The 15,252-nt window shown below is 42.0% G+C and overlaps 1 protein-coding gene across 1 annotated transcript; it reads left to right on the top strand.

Annotated features, from left to right (window-relative positions):
• The first annotated feature begins 1,232 nt into the window (after positions 1-1,232).
• On the top strand, positions 1,233-2,201 carry LOC114631129 (vomeronasal type-1 receptor 4-like). Its single transcript, XM_028779415.1, has one exon. The coding sequence runs from the start codon at positions 1,263-1,265 to the stop codon at positions 2,199-2,201; it is 939 nt and encodes a 312-aa protein (XP_028635248.1). The 5' UTR covers positions 1,233-1,262.
• The last annotated feature ends 13,051 nt before the right edge of the window (positions 2,202-15,252 follow it).

Here is a 15,252-nt window from a genome sequence, read left to right on the forward strand (position 1 = left end):
GTCAGGCTTGTCCCTCAGGGAACACAGAGAGATATTTTTATCTTTTATTTATATTCCCTTGCAGTGCTTAGCCTCGCAGCCTAAGCAAGAATTCAGATTGCCTGTCAGAGGGGGTTATGGGTGGCCCCTCTCTGCTTGGTCTAGGGGCAGAAGTCCCCCCTTTTGGGTTGGGTGGAGATGGGTTTTGGAAACACCCTGTATAAAGTAACAACCTCATCTTGAGTCTCATGGTCCTCCATAGCTAACTTATGATAATGTATCTGAGTAGGTTTTGCTACCAAGTTATTTATCTGTTGTATCACAGAGTCAGTCTGCCTATTTGAGGGCCAGGGACCAGCAGAAAAAAGCAAAAAGAACCCAAATAATGGTCCCAAAATGGAAGGAAATAGGGTTGACAACTTTGGAGAGGCTGAAATCCAATTCTTGTACCAGCATTCATCTGTCTCTTTCTCTCTCTGATTTTTCTTAGGGCCTTCACTACCTATTTCATGCTCTCTTTAACCCTCCTTTTCTTGTCTATGTAAAAGCAACCTTCTTCTTTTAGGCTTGTACACAGTCAAGAGCTGTACACAGCCTTTTCTATTGTACTAGAGTAAATCAAGTCCAATAAGGATCTTTGGGGTTTTAGGAGGTCTCTTCAGACGGCGAAATGAGGGATTTCTGCAGATTAGTGATGTCAATCTCTAGCTGTTTGATATTCTTGTCAGTGGCCCTTCAAAGGTCTGAGTAGTATAAGTTCGGAGGCCAGCATCTGGATTAGAACTTCTAACAGCAGGCATCATGGGTGATTCATTTTTACCTGGGATGCTGCGTGAGTTCAAGCTCCTGGGAGTCCCTGTTTCTCTCGGTTTTCTGGAGTTGGGTTGAAATTTGTATTTTTAAAACATTGCTATGAGGGACAATGTTGAATTCTAATGGAGCAAAAATACACTACTGTATATAACTGTTTATGTATACATGTGAAGAGCCCATAATGTGTTAAAATATGTGTTCTGTTGTTGAACAAGAGAGACAGAGTTGCATCACATGCACAGTTCCATTGAGGGAAGATAAAGGGAAATAAGTGCAAACTTAATATTCTAGGTTTACAACCATGCAGGGTTTTTCCAGAGAAAACTCCTGTAGTATAACAAAGCAGTGCCACCTTTCGTGGGATAAAAAAAAAAAGACTTCAAATCAATTAAAAATCTCGGATAATTAAGAAGACTCTTGAAGACCACACTGCCCTGATTATTATTCCACTCTCCAGTGAAGCTATCTCCATGTTGTCTCAAAGTAAAACCCCGAAAACCACGGGAGAAGTGGCTCTTCAGATCCTTTTGCTTTGCCAGGCTGGGGTTGGGACTGTGGGAAACATTCTTGTGTTTCTTCATAATTTCTCTCCGATTTTGACTGACTCTCAACTGAGGCCCATTCATGTCATTATATCAAACTTAGCTGTAGCCAATACCTTCACTCTCCTCCTCCTGATATTTCCAAACCATATTGCAGTTTTGGCTCCAAGGGAGGCTCCAACTGACCTCACATGTAAACTTGCATACTTCTTTTATATGGTGGCTCGAAGCACAAACATGTGTTCCACCTGTGCCCTGAGCATCTACCAGTTTGTCACTCTTGTTCCTGGTAACTGGGCTAGGGTTATGCTCAGAGAAATATCTCCTAAGGTCGTGAGATATTCTTGTTACAGTTGCTGGTTGTTCAGTGTCTTAAATAATGCTTACATTCCAATGAATGTCAGCGGTCCACAGAAAACACGCAATGGCACTGATTCTAAAGGTAAGTGGGTCTGCTCAATCTCTGGTTTCAGTGTTGGCATGAGCTTCTTGCGGTTTGCCCAGGACATTTTATTCATCAGTGTCATGATCTGGACCAGTGTCTCCATGGTGGTTCACCTGAACAGACACCACCAGAGAATGTACTACATACACAACCCCAATCAGATGCTCAGAGCCTATGCTGAGACCAGAGCGTCCCACACTATTCTGATGCTGGTAGTCACATTTGTGACCTTTTATCTTATAGATTGTATTTGTACTTTCTTTCACATTTCTTTTGTGAACACTCGCTTCTGGTTGAGGCATGTGAAAGAAGTTCTGACTGTAAGCTTCCCCACCATTTCTCCCTTAATGTTGATCTTTAGGGATCCTAAGAGTCCTTGTCCTGTACTCTTGTCACACTGCAAAGCCATGTGCCTGGGGTAGCCAGTCTGGAGCAAGAGTGAGGTACAGATATGTCTAAACCCTGAGAATCTAAGCCTGATACTGGCAGGAGTAGGACTGCCCCCTCCTCTCTAGGTCTGGATGTACCCTTGCCACACTTAACATAGTCACGTACCCTGGTGGCCAGGTTTTGTATTAAACTTCCTATCTCCTTATTAAGACATGGCCAGATGTCACTTCTTCATGCAACTGAAGAATTTCAAGCACCTCAGTCTCTGTCAATGATGTACACTTACCACCAAGCCCCCACTCATTTGTATGGCCTTTATTCACCCCTAATAAAGAGAGCTATTTCACTGAATAGTGTCTCTAGTGAAGGCTGTTCCTCCTGAACTCACTTTGGCTAAGATCCTGTTAACCCAGGCCAAGCTTCATTCCTTCCAGTAAAGCAAGTGGTCAATGAAACCATGATATTCCAAGGGAAAAAGCAGACTTGGGCCAGCAACTGGTACACAATTAAAATTCAACAAGACCTCTGGTTCAAGTGGGAATGGATGAGTCCATCCCAACCTTTGACATCATCCCAAAGGCCCCAAGCCTCCATAATCTGTGGGCCCATGGCCTATTTTTTGTTTGTTTGTTTTTTCGTTTTTCTGATTTATGCAGTCAAGTCTGGTTCTGTGGCATTGAAAGGACAACTGAAACCATCTGGCCATGGCATTCCCTGGTATTGATAGAAGGTCACCAAACCTCTGCATCAGCCCCCAACAGCCCATGTAGGCATTCGCAAAAACCTTCTACCATCTTTTTCCTCAAAAAGGAAAAAATGGTTACCCAGCAGTCCAGAAAAACTGTGAGAGTAGTTACCTGAGCTCTTAAACCTGCTGTCAGGGTGATATTTTGGGACACTGTATAATACTCCAACAGCCGCAGGGCTTCTGAAATGTTCTTCATTGGGCCAGGTGTTTCCTTTCCTTTTCTATTATGGGAAACATCTCATCATAAAAAATCATACAGATTATGAAACACATGCCCTCTTAAACTCCTGTGTAATAAAACTAACCCTCCCCCAAAAAAACCTTCTTTTGTGGAGCAAATCCTGGAAATATAACCATTTATGGCCATGGGAAATAGTCATCCAAGGTCATTTACCTGACTTGGCCCAGAGAAAACTAAGAATGGAAAATTCCATCCTTCAACTTTCTGCTTTTCATATCTAGTAGGTGTGTTTTTGAACACTGTGTGATGGTGTGTCTCTGTCCTTTCTTGCTGGTCTAAGAAAACACTAACATAAATTTGTTAAAATAAAAAACCTATGACCTCTAGAAAAGAGCAGATGCCTAAGGTGGGACTTTTGGACAGAGACGAAGGTTGGGATAGAGTCTGGTGTCAGGAAATTTGCTTCCGAGACATTCAGGAATTCTGAATTACAAAAATGAGGAGAGGTAACCAGTCATGTAGCAGAACTTAGACTAGTATAAATGGGACGACTGAATTATGAGCTAGTGGGAACAAGCCTAACTTAAGGAAAGATCCTCTTTCTCTGGTATTACTGCCTGGTTAGATCTCAGTGGGAGAGGATGTACTTAGCCCTTCTAATACTAGATGTCCCAGTGTGGGGTAGTACCTGACTGGGACTTCCCCTTCTCTGAGAGGAAAGAGAGGGAGGGTCAGGGTTGGAATTTGTAATGGCAAGACTGGGAGGAGAGAAGTGGGGCTGTGATTAGGATATAATATGAATAGAGAAATAAATTGTCAAAAAATAACAGGAAAAATATGAAGAGATATAACATGCATAAAAGTGAGTAAAGTGATCATAATCTTTAAAAAATGTTCAGATGAATTCAACTGAAGGACTACTGCTCCACATTGTGACAAGACTGTAAAAGATAGACTGTATCTGTTAAAAGAAAAAAATCCTAAAATGGCTTTTCAGGCTTTGATAAGGGAATTTGAATCCAATGAACAGGATCCACTAGGTTATGAATTATGAGTGGTGGCCCACAGAGGCACAAGATTTGAAAAGATTCTAGAAAATAGAAGTGAATTATGACTTACATTCACCATATATAAAACAGATACTTAATGACTAGACTACGCAAAATCATCAAATTCCAAAAGATTGAAGAGATTAGGTGACAGTCATCTTAGAGCCTGGCTCTCTACTATCCTGGTTAACATGGTGAAAAGATGAGACTTCAATTATTGAGCAATGAAAAGGGCTAGAGGAATTGATATTGTCAAGTATCAATGACTAGGTAAAGGTACATATTCTGAACTAAGAATATAAATTAACCTTGATGATGCCATCCTACAACAATCTCATAAAATAGACTTCACTGTTTGTGAAAAGGTTGAATAACAGGGATAAGCAGAAACATTTACAAAGATAACACAGGCTGTAAATGAATCTTTTACTCACATTTTCCAAAAATTAGCCATAGCTCTAAATAAAAAATTACCAGATGCTAGAGAATTTTTAATTGAACCTTTAGTTTTTCAAAATAATAATGTTGAATGTAAAATTTCTATGAGACCTTTAAGAGTAAGGTTTGTACCTCTTTATGAATGAATTAAAGCTACTGAAGATATAGAATTTAATGCCCACAATTCAGTTGTGGTTGGGCAAACAATGACAGAGGATTTAAAATCTCAAAATACCCATTGTTGTGGCTGGGAAATAAAAGGTTACTCTATAAAGGACTGGAGACAAACAGTTTCTAAGGATAAAATTCCTTTAATATTAATTCATTGAGAAACCTTCCTGTGAAATTTTGAAGATGTGAAAGGAATGCTTATAAGATTGATGAGTATAAGTCATCCAAAGTTATTACAGGGCATTTCTTAATATTGGAACACTTACTATGGGGCCTTGTTCAAAGCCCAACAAAACACATAAGCCATTCCTTTCCTGTCCATCAAGGAAAGACCGTTCCGAAAAACAACTGGAAAAATAAAATCCTGATAGAACACACAGAGTTGTTCAAAACTTATAAAACACTTAAGAAAGATAGATCAAATGGGGTGGACTCTGAGATGGGGCAGTCTCGGGATGGCTTTTCCTTCAGTCTCTTCAGTCTTTGTCCCTGCATTTCCTTTAGACAGGAACAATTTAGGGTTACAAATTTTGAGATGGGTGCATGGCCCTATTAGTGATGCCAAGAAGTGTTTGCTGACAGGAGCCTGGTATAGCTGTACTCTGAGAAGGTCTGCCAGTAGCTGACCAACATAGATGCAGATACTCAAAACCAATCATTGGAATGAGGTTGGGGACCCCAATGGAAGAGCTAGGGGAAGGACTGAAGGAGCTGAGGGGGATCGCAGCTCCATAGGATGAGCAATATGTGTAGGACTGTGAAAGGACAGCATGGTTTCTGGTTGAGTACTGGCTAGAAATCGCTGGAGACCCCTGTGACCCTCGCGCAATCGTCTCGCCAGCAAGAACGCACGCGGGCACCAGGATCCTTCCACAGCAAATGTTTATTCCAATGAAAAGGAGGAAAGACCCCGGCCCTGGAAAAGGCGCTGCTTATATACCCTTGGAGCGGAGTGTTCATTTCTGATTGGCTGCTTACTCGTTGCCTGCCAAAACACCCCAGGATGGGCTGTGACTTGGCGCTTTTTTACCATAGCACATGCGCGGTTTACCTGTTTACTTGGAGGAGCACCGGATGCCAGCGCCATCTTGTAATGGTGAATGCTGTCAGCACAAGCCTTGGCTTTCCATAGACCCCAGGTGATCATGAGGGGCCCCAGATGGCATGCAGGTGATCCTAAGGGATGGCATACATTTTGTCATGCTCCCAGACTCCAGGACCCTGACACAGGCCCCTGACATAAGGCCAAATATCTCCATAGAGTGGGGTCTTCCTGTCACATAGGACACTGCCCCTACTAGCCCCTCCACAGGTAGAGGGCGTGACTATAGGCCACAGAGCCTCAAGACATATCTCCATATTAATGAGATACCTAAAGGCCAGAGGACTTAGCCAGTTAAACATTCCTTCCCAGACCCTCCTCCTTGCAAATGAAAAAATCTCAGGCCCGCCCTGAACATACTATGGGTATAGTTTTCATCGATTTTCTGCCATGAAAATAAATATCTCAAGACCATAGCTTATTTCTTTGGGACCCATCATGAGGAACAGTAGAGAAGGTTTTCAACTACCAAGCTGCCGCCTAATCTCCCTCAGACGACCTCTTTACATTTCCAGCCACAGAGGCCCAGCAACCAAAGCAAGCAAGCCCAGCCAGCCATGACCCAGCCAAGCCAGTCGCTGTGACCAAGACTGTCCTCCATACGGATGTAGCCAGAGCTCATCTTTCTCCCTCCCCCTCTCCCCTTTAGCTGTGGGCCAATCTAGCCCTTACGCTTCCACTGTCTTGGTCCAGCCCTTCTGCAGCCTCTCAGTGGTACCTGAGAGCCCAGGAGCCTGAAAACCAACCAGTTCCCAGCCACCTTTTGGCCTGGGGACCCCAACCCAAGAGATCTGGCTCCCCGAAAGACCTCAGACTGTGTTCCATACCCATGAGCGGAGTTCTGTGGCTTCACACAACCTGATGTCCCCTTGAAGCCACTGTGGAGTGAACACAGTCAATTTCCCATGCCTCTGCCTCTCTGAGCCTTGGCTCTAGCCACTTTGGTGAGACAGATGTGAGACCCACACATCAACAAAATAGACCTACATGCACACTACAACCCAACAAATATCACCTAACTGGACCTTCCAGAGCTCCCAGGGACTAAACTACCAACCAAAGAGTATATACAGTGGGTCCATGGCTCCAGCTACATATGTAACAGAGGAGTATCTTACCTGGCATCAGTGGAAGGGGAGGCCCTTGCTCCATATCCTTGCCAGCATGTACTGTCCCTTGAGTTGTTGACCTTAGCCATTCTGATTGGTGTAAGATACAATCTCAGGGTCATTCTGACTTGGATTTCCATAATGACTAAGGATGTTGAACAATACTTTAATTGCTTCTAAGCCAATCCTCTGATGAGAATTCTCTGTATCCCATATTTTAAAATTTAGTTATTTAATTTGCTAGTGTCTAAATTCTTGAGTTATTTATATATTTTGGATTTAGTCCTCTGTCAGATGTAGAGTTGGCATAGACCTTTTTCCATTATGTTGGCTGGCATTTTGTCCTATTGATGTTCCGTATGAGGCCCTAAGCGCCACCTAATGTTTGACTGTGGATCTCTGCATGTTTCAGTCAGGTTCTGGTTAGAGCCTTGCAGAGGAAAGTTATGCTAGGCTTCTGTCTAGAACCATAACAGAGTATTATTAATAGTGTCAGGGACTGGTGTTTTCTCATTGGATGATTCGCAAGTTGGGCAGGTTATATACTGGCCGCTCCCTCAGACTTTGCTCCATCCTCCAGCCGGCCTGTCTTGTAGAAAAGATATATTTGAGTCAAAAGTTTTGTCAGTGGGTTGGTGTACCTATTGCTCCCCCGAGGTTCCTGTCTGGCTAAAGGTTCCATATCCCCATCGCTTTGAGTCTCAGCTAAGATCATGACATTTATATCTTATGACCTCCTCCATCCCAGGTCTTTGGCACATACTGGAGATATCCCCTATCCTCTGATCCCCAGAAGCTGCAGATTTCCATTCATTCTCCTGAACCTCTGGCCATCTCTCCTCTACCTCTCTACAAATGTTCGTGAAACCCCCATAATCCTCCACATCCTCTCTCTCACACAGTTTCCTCTGTCCATTTACCTCCTATAAATATTGTATTCTCTCTTCTAAATGAAATACAAGCATCTTTGCTTGGACCTTAATTCTTGTTCAGCTTCTTTAGGTCTGTGGAGTCTATCTAGGGTATCCTATATTTTATGGACAATATCCACTTATGAGCGAGTATAGACCATCATGTATTTTGGAGTCTGTGTCACTGCACATAGGATGATATTCTCAAGTTCCATTCATTTGCCTACAAAATTCATGATGTGTTTTTTAAAGATCTGAATAATATTCCATTGTGTAAATGTGCCACATTTTTTTTTATCCATTCTTCAGTTAAGAGACATCTAATTTTTTTCTAGTTTCTGGCTATCATAAATAAAGCTGCTATGAAGATAGTTGAGCAAACGTACCTATAGAGCATCTTTTGAGTATAGCTGGATCTTGAGTTAGAACTATTCTGTTTTCTGAGAATCTGCCAAATTGATTTCCAAAATGGTTGTGCATGTTTGTACTCCCTTCAGCAGTGAAGAAGTGTTCCCCTTGCTCCATATCCTTGCCAGCATATGCTATTATTTGATTTTTTTTCTGTTATAATGTTTTGTTTCTTTTTATCTTTTTTTAAAAATTGTATTTCTTCTCTTTTGGTTTTTATTTTTAACACTCCAAATTTTACTACCCTCCTGGACTACCCTCCGACCATTCCCCATAACGTACCTCCTCTCTACCCCCTGTCTTCACAAGGATGTCCTCACCTCCCAATCCCCACCATATCAGACCTCTAAACACCCTGGGGCCTCCAGTTCCTTGAGAATTAGGTGCATCTTCTCTGACTGAACCCAGACCTGAGAGTCCTCTGCTATATATGAGTTGGGGGCCTCATATCAGCTGGTGAATGCTGCCTGGTTGGTGGTCCAGTGTCTGAGAGATCTCAGGGGCCAGGTTAATTGAGACTGCTGGTCCTCCTACAGGGTTGCCCTCCTCCTCAGCTTCTTCCAGCTTTCCCCTAATTCAACCATAGGGGTCAGCAGCTTCTGTCCATTGGTTGGGTGTAAATATCTGCATTTGACTTCTTCATCGCTTGTTGGGTCTTTCAGAGTCATGATAGGTCTATTTTCTGAGTGCTTCATAACCTCAATAATAGTGCTAGGCCTTGGAACTTCCCCTTGAGCTGGATCCCACTTTAGACCTGTCCCTCGACCTCCTTTTCCTCAGGCTCCTCTCCATTTCCATCCCTGAATTTCTTTCAAAGAGAAACAATTATGAGTCAGAGTTTTGACTGTGGGATGACAACCCCAACCCTCACTGGATGCCCTGTCTTTCTGTTGGAGAAGGTCTCTACAAGTTCCCTATCCCCACTGTAGGGCATTTCATGTAAGGTCCCTCCCTTTGAGTCTTGGGAATCTCTCATCTCCCAGGTCATTGGTACATTTTGGAGGATTTCCCGCCCCCCAACCTCCTACCTCTCAAGGCTGCTTGTTTATGTGAGAATCAAAATTAAAAACAACTTGGCAAAGACTGCCGGACAGCTTGCTGAGCTTGCTGAGAATAGCCATAATAAAAATATCCAGGGGCAGAGTGACCAAAAATTGTAGAGACAACCAAGGACATGCTCTGACAAACCTAAACATGCCCTAGTGAGAAATGGGTCACCTGGTGTTTTTCTCCCCTTCTTGGAGGTCTGTGGTTTCATGATCAAAAATAGCAAGTCATCCTGCCCGCCAAAATGATTGCTTACACAAAAGTGCTGATGTTTGAAATATCCAATTATATGTAACCATGCCAGAATTTCCTGCTTTCCCCTTCCCCCTTACACTGTTCCCTATATAAGCACTGAGCTCTTGGGGGTCTGGATCGATTCTCTCCCCTGCGTGGGATGAGTTTAGATCCGAGGGCCCTCGTCAGTAAACTGCCTTTTGCCATTTGCATCAAGTCAGTCTCTCGTGTCTCCTTGGGTGCGCACTGATCGGGACTTGAGTCGGGGGGGTCCTCTTTGGGGGTCCTTACAGTTTACATTCTTTCTGCTGCACCTCAGGGCTTCAGACATTTCCCCCCACCCAATATCAGATCACGTTCCCCTCCTCCACACCCACATCCCCTTTCTCTCACAAGTCCCATATTCCCTCCCCTGGAGATTGCTTTCCTTTCCTTTCAAGTGGAATTGCGGTGTGCTTACTTGGGTCCTTCAGCTTGTTGAACTTTTTTGTTTTGTGGACAGTGTCTTGGGTATTCTGTACTTGTTTTTGGCTAATATTCACCTATTAATGAGTACATACAATCCATGTCCTTTTGGGTCTGAGTTACCTCATACAGGATGATATTATCTAATTCTATTCATTTGCCTGAAAAACTCAGGATGTCCTTGTTCTTAGTAGCTGAGCAGTATTCCATTGTGTAAATGAACTACATTTTCTCTATCCATTACTCTGTCATGGGACATCTGGGTTGTTTCCAATTTCTGGCTATCAGAAACAAGGCTGCTATGAACATAGTAGAACACGTGCCCCTGTGGCATGATGGGGCATCTTTTGGATATATTTCCAAGAGTGGTATTGCTGGATCTTCAGGGAGATCTATTTCTAATTTTCTCAGGAACTGCCAGACTGATTTCCAGAGTGGTTGTACCAGTTTGCAATCCCAACTGCAGTGGAGGAGTGTTCTTCTTTCTCCACGTCCTCACCAACATGTACTGTCACCTGAGGTTTTGGTCTTAGCCATTCTGATTGGTATAAGGTGGCATCTCAGGGTGGTTTTGATTTGCATTTCCCTAATCACTAAGGACTTTGAACACTTCTTTAGGTGCTTCTTAGTCATTTGAGATTCCTCTCTTTTGCATTCTCTGAATAGTTCTATGCCCCATTTTTTATTGTGCTATTTGGCTTTTTGGTGATTAGCTTTTTGAATTATTTATATATTTTGGATGTTAGTCCTCAATTACATGTGGAGTCAGTGAAGATTTTTTCCTAATCTGTAGGTTGCTGATTTGTCTTATTGACTATGTCCTTTGCCTAACAGAAGCTTTCCAGTTTCAAGAGGTCCCATTTATCAATTCTTGATCTTAGAGCATGAGCCATTGGAGTTCTGTTTAGGAAATTTCCCCCTGTGTGTCAATGAGTTCAAGGCTCTTTCTCAATTTCTCTTCTATTAGATTCAGTATATCTGGTTTTATGTGGAGGTCCTTGATCCACTTGGACTTGAGCTTTGTGCAAGATGACAAAGGTGGGTCTATTTTAATTATTTTTTTTACATACAGACAGCCAGTTAGAACAGCACCATTTATTGAAGATGCTTTCTTTTTTGCAATATATATCTTTAGTTTCTTTGTCAAAGATCAAGTGTGCATAGATGTATGGCTTTATTTTTGGGTCTTCAATTCTATTCCATTGATCAACATGTCTGTCTCTGTACCAATACCATGCAGTTTTTATCACTATTGCTCTGTACTAAAGCTACAGGTCAAGGATGATGACTCCTCCAGCTACCCCCAAACTTCCACCAAAGAACTGCTAAACCTGATAAACAACGTCAGCAAAGTGGCTGGTTATAAAATGAACTCAAACAAATGATTAGTCTTCCTCTACATGAAAGATAAACATACTAAAAAAGAAATTAGGGAAATGGCACCCTTCACAATAGTCACAAATAATATAAAATACCTTGGTGTGAATCTAACCAAGTAAGGGAAATACCTGTATGACAAGAACTTCAAGTCTCTGAAGAAAGAAATCGAAGAAGATCTCAGAAGATGGAAAGATCTCCCATGCTCATGGATTGGCAGGATTAAAATAATAAAAATGGCCATCTTGACAAAAGCAATCTACAGATTCAATGCAATCCCCATTAAAATTCCAAATCAATTCTTCATAGAAATAGAAAGAGCAATTTGAAAATTCATTTTGAATAACAAAAAAACCCAGGACAGCGAGAACTATTCTCAACAATACAAGAACTTCTGGGGGAATCACCATCCCTGACCTCAAGCTGTACTATAGTAAAATAGCAGTAAAAGCTACATGGTATTGGTATAGAGACAGGCAGGAAAAGCAATGGAGTAGAACTCAAGATCCAAAAATGAACCCACACACCTATGGTCACTTGATCTTTGACAAAGGAGCTAAAACCATCTAGTGGAAAAAGGACATTTTCAACAAATGGTGCTGGTTCAACTGGAGGACAACATGTAGAAGAATGAAAATTGATCCATTCTTATCTCCTTGTACAAAGCTCAAGTCCAAGTGGATCAAGGACCTCCACACAAAACCAGATACACTGAAACTAATAGAAAAGGAGGTGGGAAAGACCCTCGAATACCTAGGTACAGAGGAAAAGTTCTTGAACAGAACATCAATGGCTTATGCTCTAAGATCAAGAATTGGCAAATGGGACTTCAAAAAATTGCGAAGTTTCTGTAAGGCAAAGGACACTGTCAATAGGACAAAATGGCAACCAACAGATTGGAAAAGATCTTTACCAATTCTACATCTGATAGAGGACTAATATCCAATATATACAAAGAACTCAAGAAATTAGACTCTAGACAACCAAATAACCCTATTAAAAATGGGGTATAGAACTAAACAAAGAATTCTCAATGGAGGAAATGCAAATGGCCAAGAAGCACCTAAAGAAATGTTCAGCATTCTTAGTCATCAGGGAAATGCAAATCAAAAGAACCCTGATATTCCATCTCATACCAGTCAGAATGGCTAAGATTAAAAACTCAGGTGATAGTAGATGCTGGCGAGGATGTGGAGAAAAAGGAACACTCCTCCATTGTTGGTGGGATTGCAAGATGGTTCAACCACTCTGGAAAACAGTCTGGCAGTTCCTCAGACAATTGGACATATCATTACCTGAGGACCCAGCTATACCCCTCCTGGGCATATACCCAGAAGATGCTGTAACATATAACAAGGACACATGCTCCTTTATGTTCATAGCAGCTTTATTTATAATAGCCAGAAGCTGGAATGAACTCAGATGTCCTTCAACAGAGGAATGGATAAAAAAAAAAGTGGTACATTTATACAATGGAATATTATTCAGCTATTAAAAACAATGAATTCAAGAAATTCTTAGGTAAATGGATGGAACTAGAAAATATCATCATGAGTGAGGTAACCCAATCACAAAAGAACACACATGGTATTCACTCACTGATTATTGGATTTTAGCCCAGAAGCTTGAAATACCCGAGATTCAGACCACATAAAGCTCATGAAGAAGGAAGACTAAGGGTGGGTGCTTCAGTCCTTCTTAGAAGGAATAACAAAATACTCAAGGGAGCAAAGATGGAGATAAAGTGAGGGACAGAAACTGAAGGAGGGGCCATCTGCAGACCATTCCTGGGTATCCATTCCATGTGCAGTCACCAAAGGTAGAAACTGATATGGATGTCAGGAAGGGCATGCTGACAGAAGCCTGACATAGCTGTCTCCTTAGAGGTCTGCAAGAGTCTGACATATTCAGAGACAGATGCTCACAGCTAACCATTGACTTGATCATGGGGTTCTCAATGGAGGGGTTAGAAAGAAAACTGAAGGAGCTGAAAGGGTTTGTGACCCCATGAGGAGGGCAACAATACCAACCAAGCAACAATACCAAACAAAGAATTAAAGAGAATAATGGAATATGGTGAGTTAAATTATGATGGGGGTATGGAAAGATTGTGTAGAGGAGAGAATGTGTGGAAAGTTAATTAATTCCAAAGGCTTATTTAAAAGGCTTCATGTGTCTGTGGCCTGGCAGAAACTTGCTCAAACACTGCAGCTTGCATGCTTCCCAGGACGTCCAAGCTGACTAGAACACAGGTAAGAATTTCACCCATATACCCATGCTGCCTGTGATACTGACACCACCCAGCTGATGTGGGACCCTTCCCCCACAAGCTCCACTTCCTTCCTGCCCATATCCCCACTGGACCCAATCTTCAGTGTGGCATATACCGGCTCAAACACCACAACTTGCATGCTTCTGAGATGGTCCACAGTGACCAACGGCTCAGGAATCCACTTTTCTTCCTGCAAACTTCCACATCCGGGCCAGACCAGTGGCCTGATACCCACCCAAATGCTACAGCCCATGAGCCTTCGAGGAGGTTCACAGTAACCAAGAGCACAGGAGGTCCACCATAACCATGGTCACAGGAGGCCTGCTCTAACCAGAGATACAGGAGACCTATCCGAACCAGAGACAACACTCCCTGCCTCGAAGGAAGCCAAGCCTAACTCAGGTCACAGAGATATACTTGCCTCCAAGGAAACTGGTTTCATCAGAGACGCCCAGGCCAGTTAACAACAGAGAGAACCAGATGACCAGAGGCAAGCACAAAATCATGAATAACAGAAGACAATACAATTTGTCACCATCAGAACCCAATTCTCCCACTACAGCAAGCCCTGGCTACAATAACACTCATGAAAATCAAGGTAATGACCTAAAATCTCATCTCATGAAGATGATAAAGACCTTTAAGTATGATATAAAACTCCCTTGAAGAAATACTGGAAAACACAGGCAAACTGATAGAAGTGCTTAAAGAGGAAACAACAAATCCCTTAAAGATATATAAGAAAATACAATCAAGCAGGTGAAGGAATTAAAACTGTCTAAGAAATGAAATGGAAATAGAAACAATAGAGAAAACACAAAAAGAGGCAACCCTGGAGATGGACAACTTAGGAGAGAAATCAGGAGCTGCAGACGCAAGCATCACCAACAGAATAGAAGAGATAGAAGAGTGAATCTCTGGTGTAGAAGATACCATAAAAGACATCAACACAACAATCAAAGAAAAAATATATATATATATAAAACCTAAATCAATACATTTCAGAAATGAATGAAAAGACCAAACCTAAGAATAATAGGCATAGAAGAGTGTCAAGATTCCCAACTCAAAGGGCCAGCAAATATCTTCAACAAAATTATAGAGGAAAACTTCCCTTATCTGAAGAAAGAGATGCCAATAATCATACCAGAAGCCAAGAGAACACCAAAAAAATTCAACCAGAAGTGAAATTACTCCCACCACATAATAATTAAAACATCAAATGCACAGAACAAAGAAAGAATATTAAAAGCAGTAAGGGAAAAAAGGTCAAGTAACATTCAAAGGCATACGTATCGGAATTATACCAGTCTTTTCAACAGAGACTCTAAAAGCCAGAATATCTTGAGCAGATGTCATACAGGCCCTAAGAGAACACAAATGTGTGTGTGTGTGTGTGTGTGTGTGTGTGTGTGTAGATAGATAGATAGATAGACAGATATAGATTAGATAGACGTAGAGATAAAAATAGAGATAGATACAGATAGATACACATATTTTCTCTCTCATTCCCTCTCCCTCTCCCTCTCTCTCCCTCTCTCTCCCTCTCTCTCCCTCTCTCTCCCCCTCCC

This window comes from Grammomys surdaster, unplaced genomic scaffold (assembly GCF_004785775.1).
Source record: "Grammomys surdaster isolate TR1022 unplaced genomic scaffold, NIH_TR_1.0 352, whole genome shotgun sequence".
In the NCBI taxonomy this organism is placed as follows: Eukaryota; Metazoa; Chordata; class Mammalia; order Rodentia; family Muridae; genus Grammomys; species Grammomys surdaster.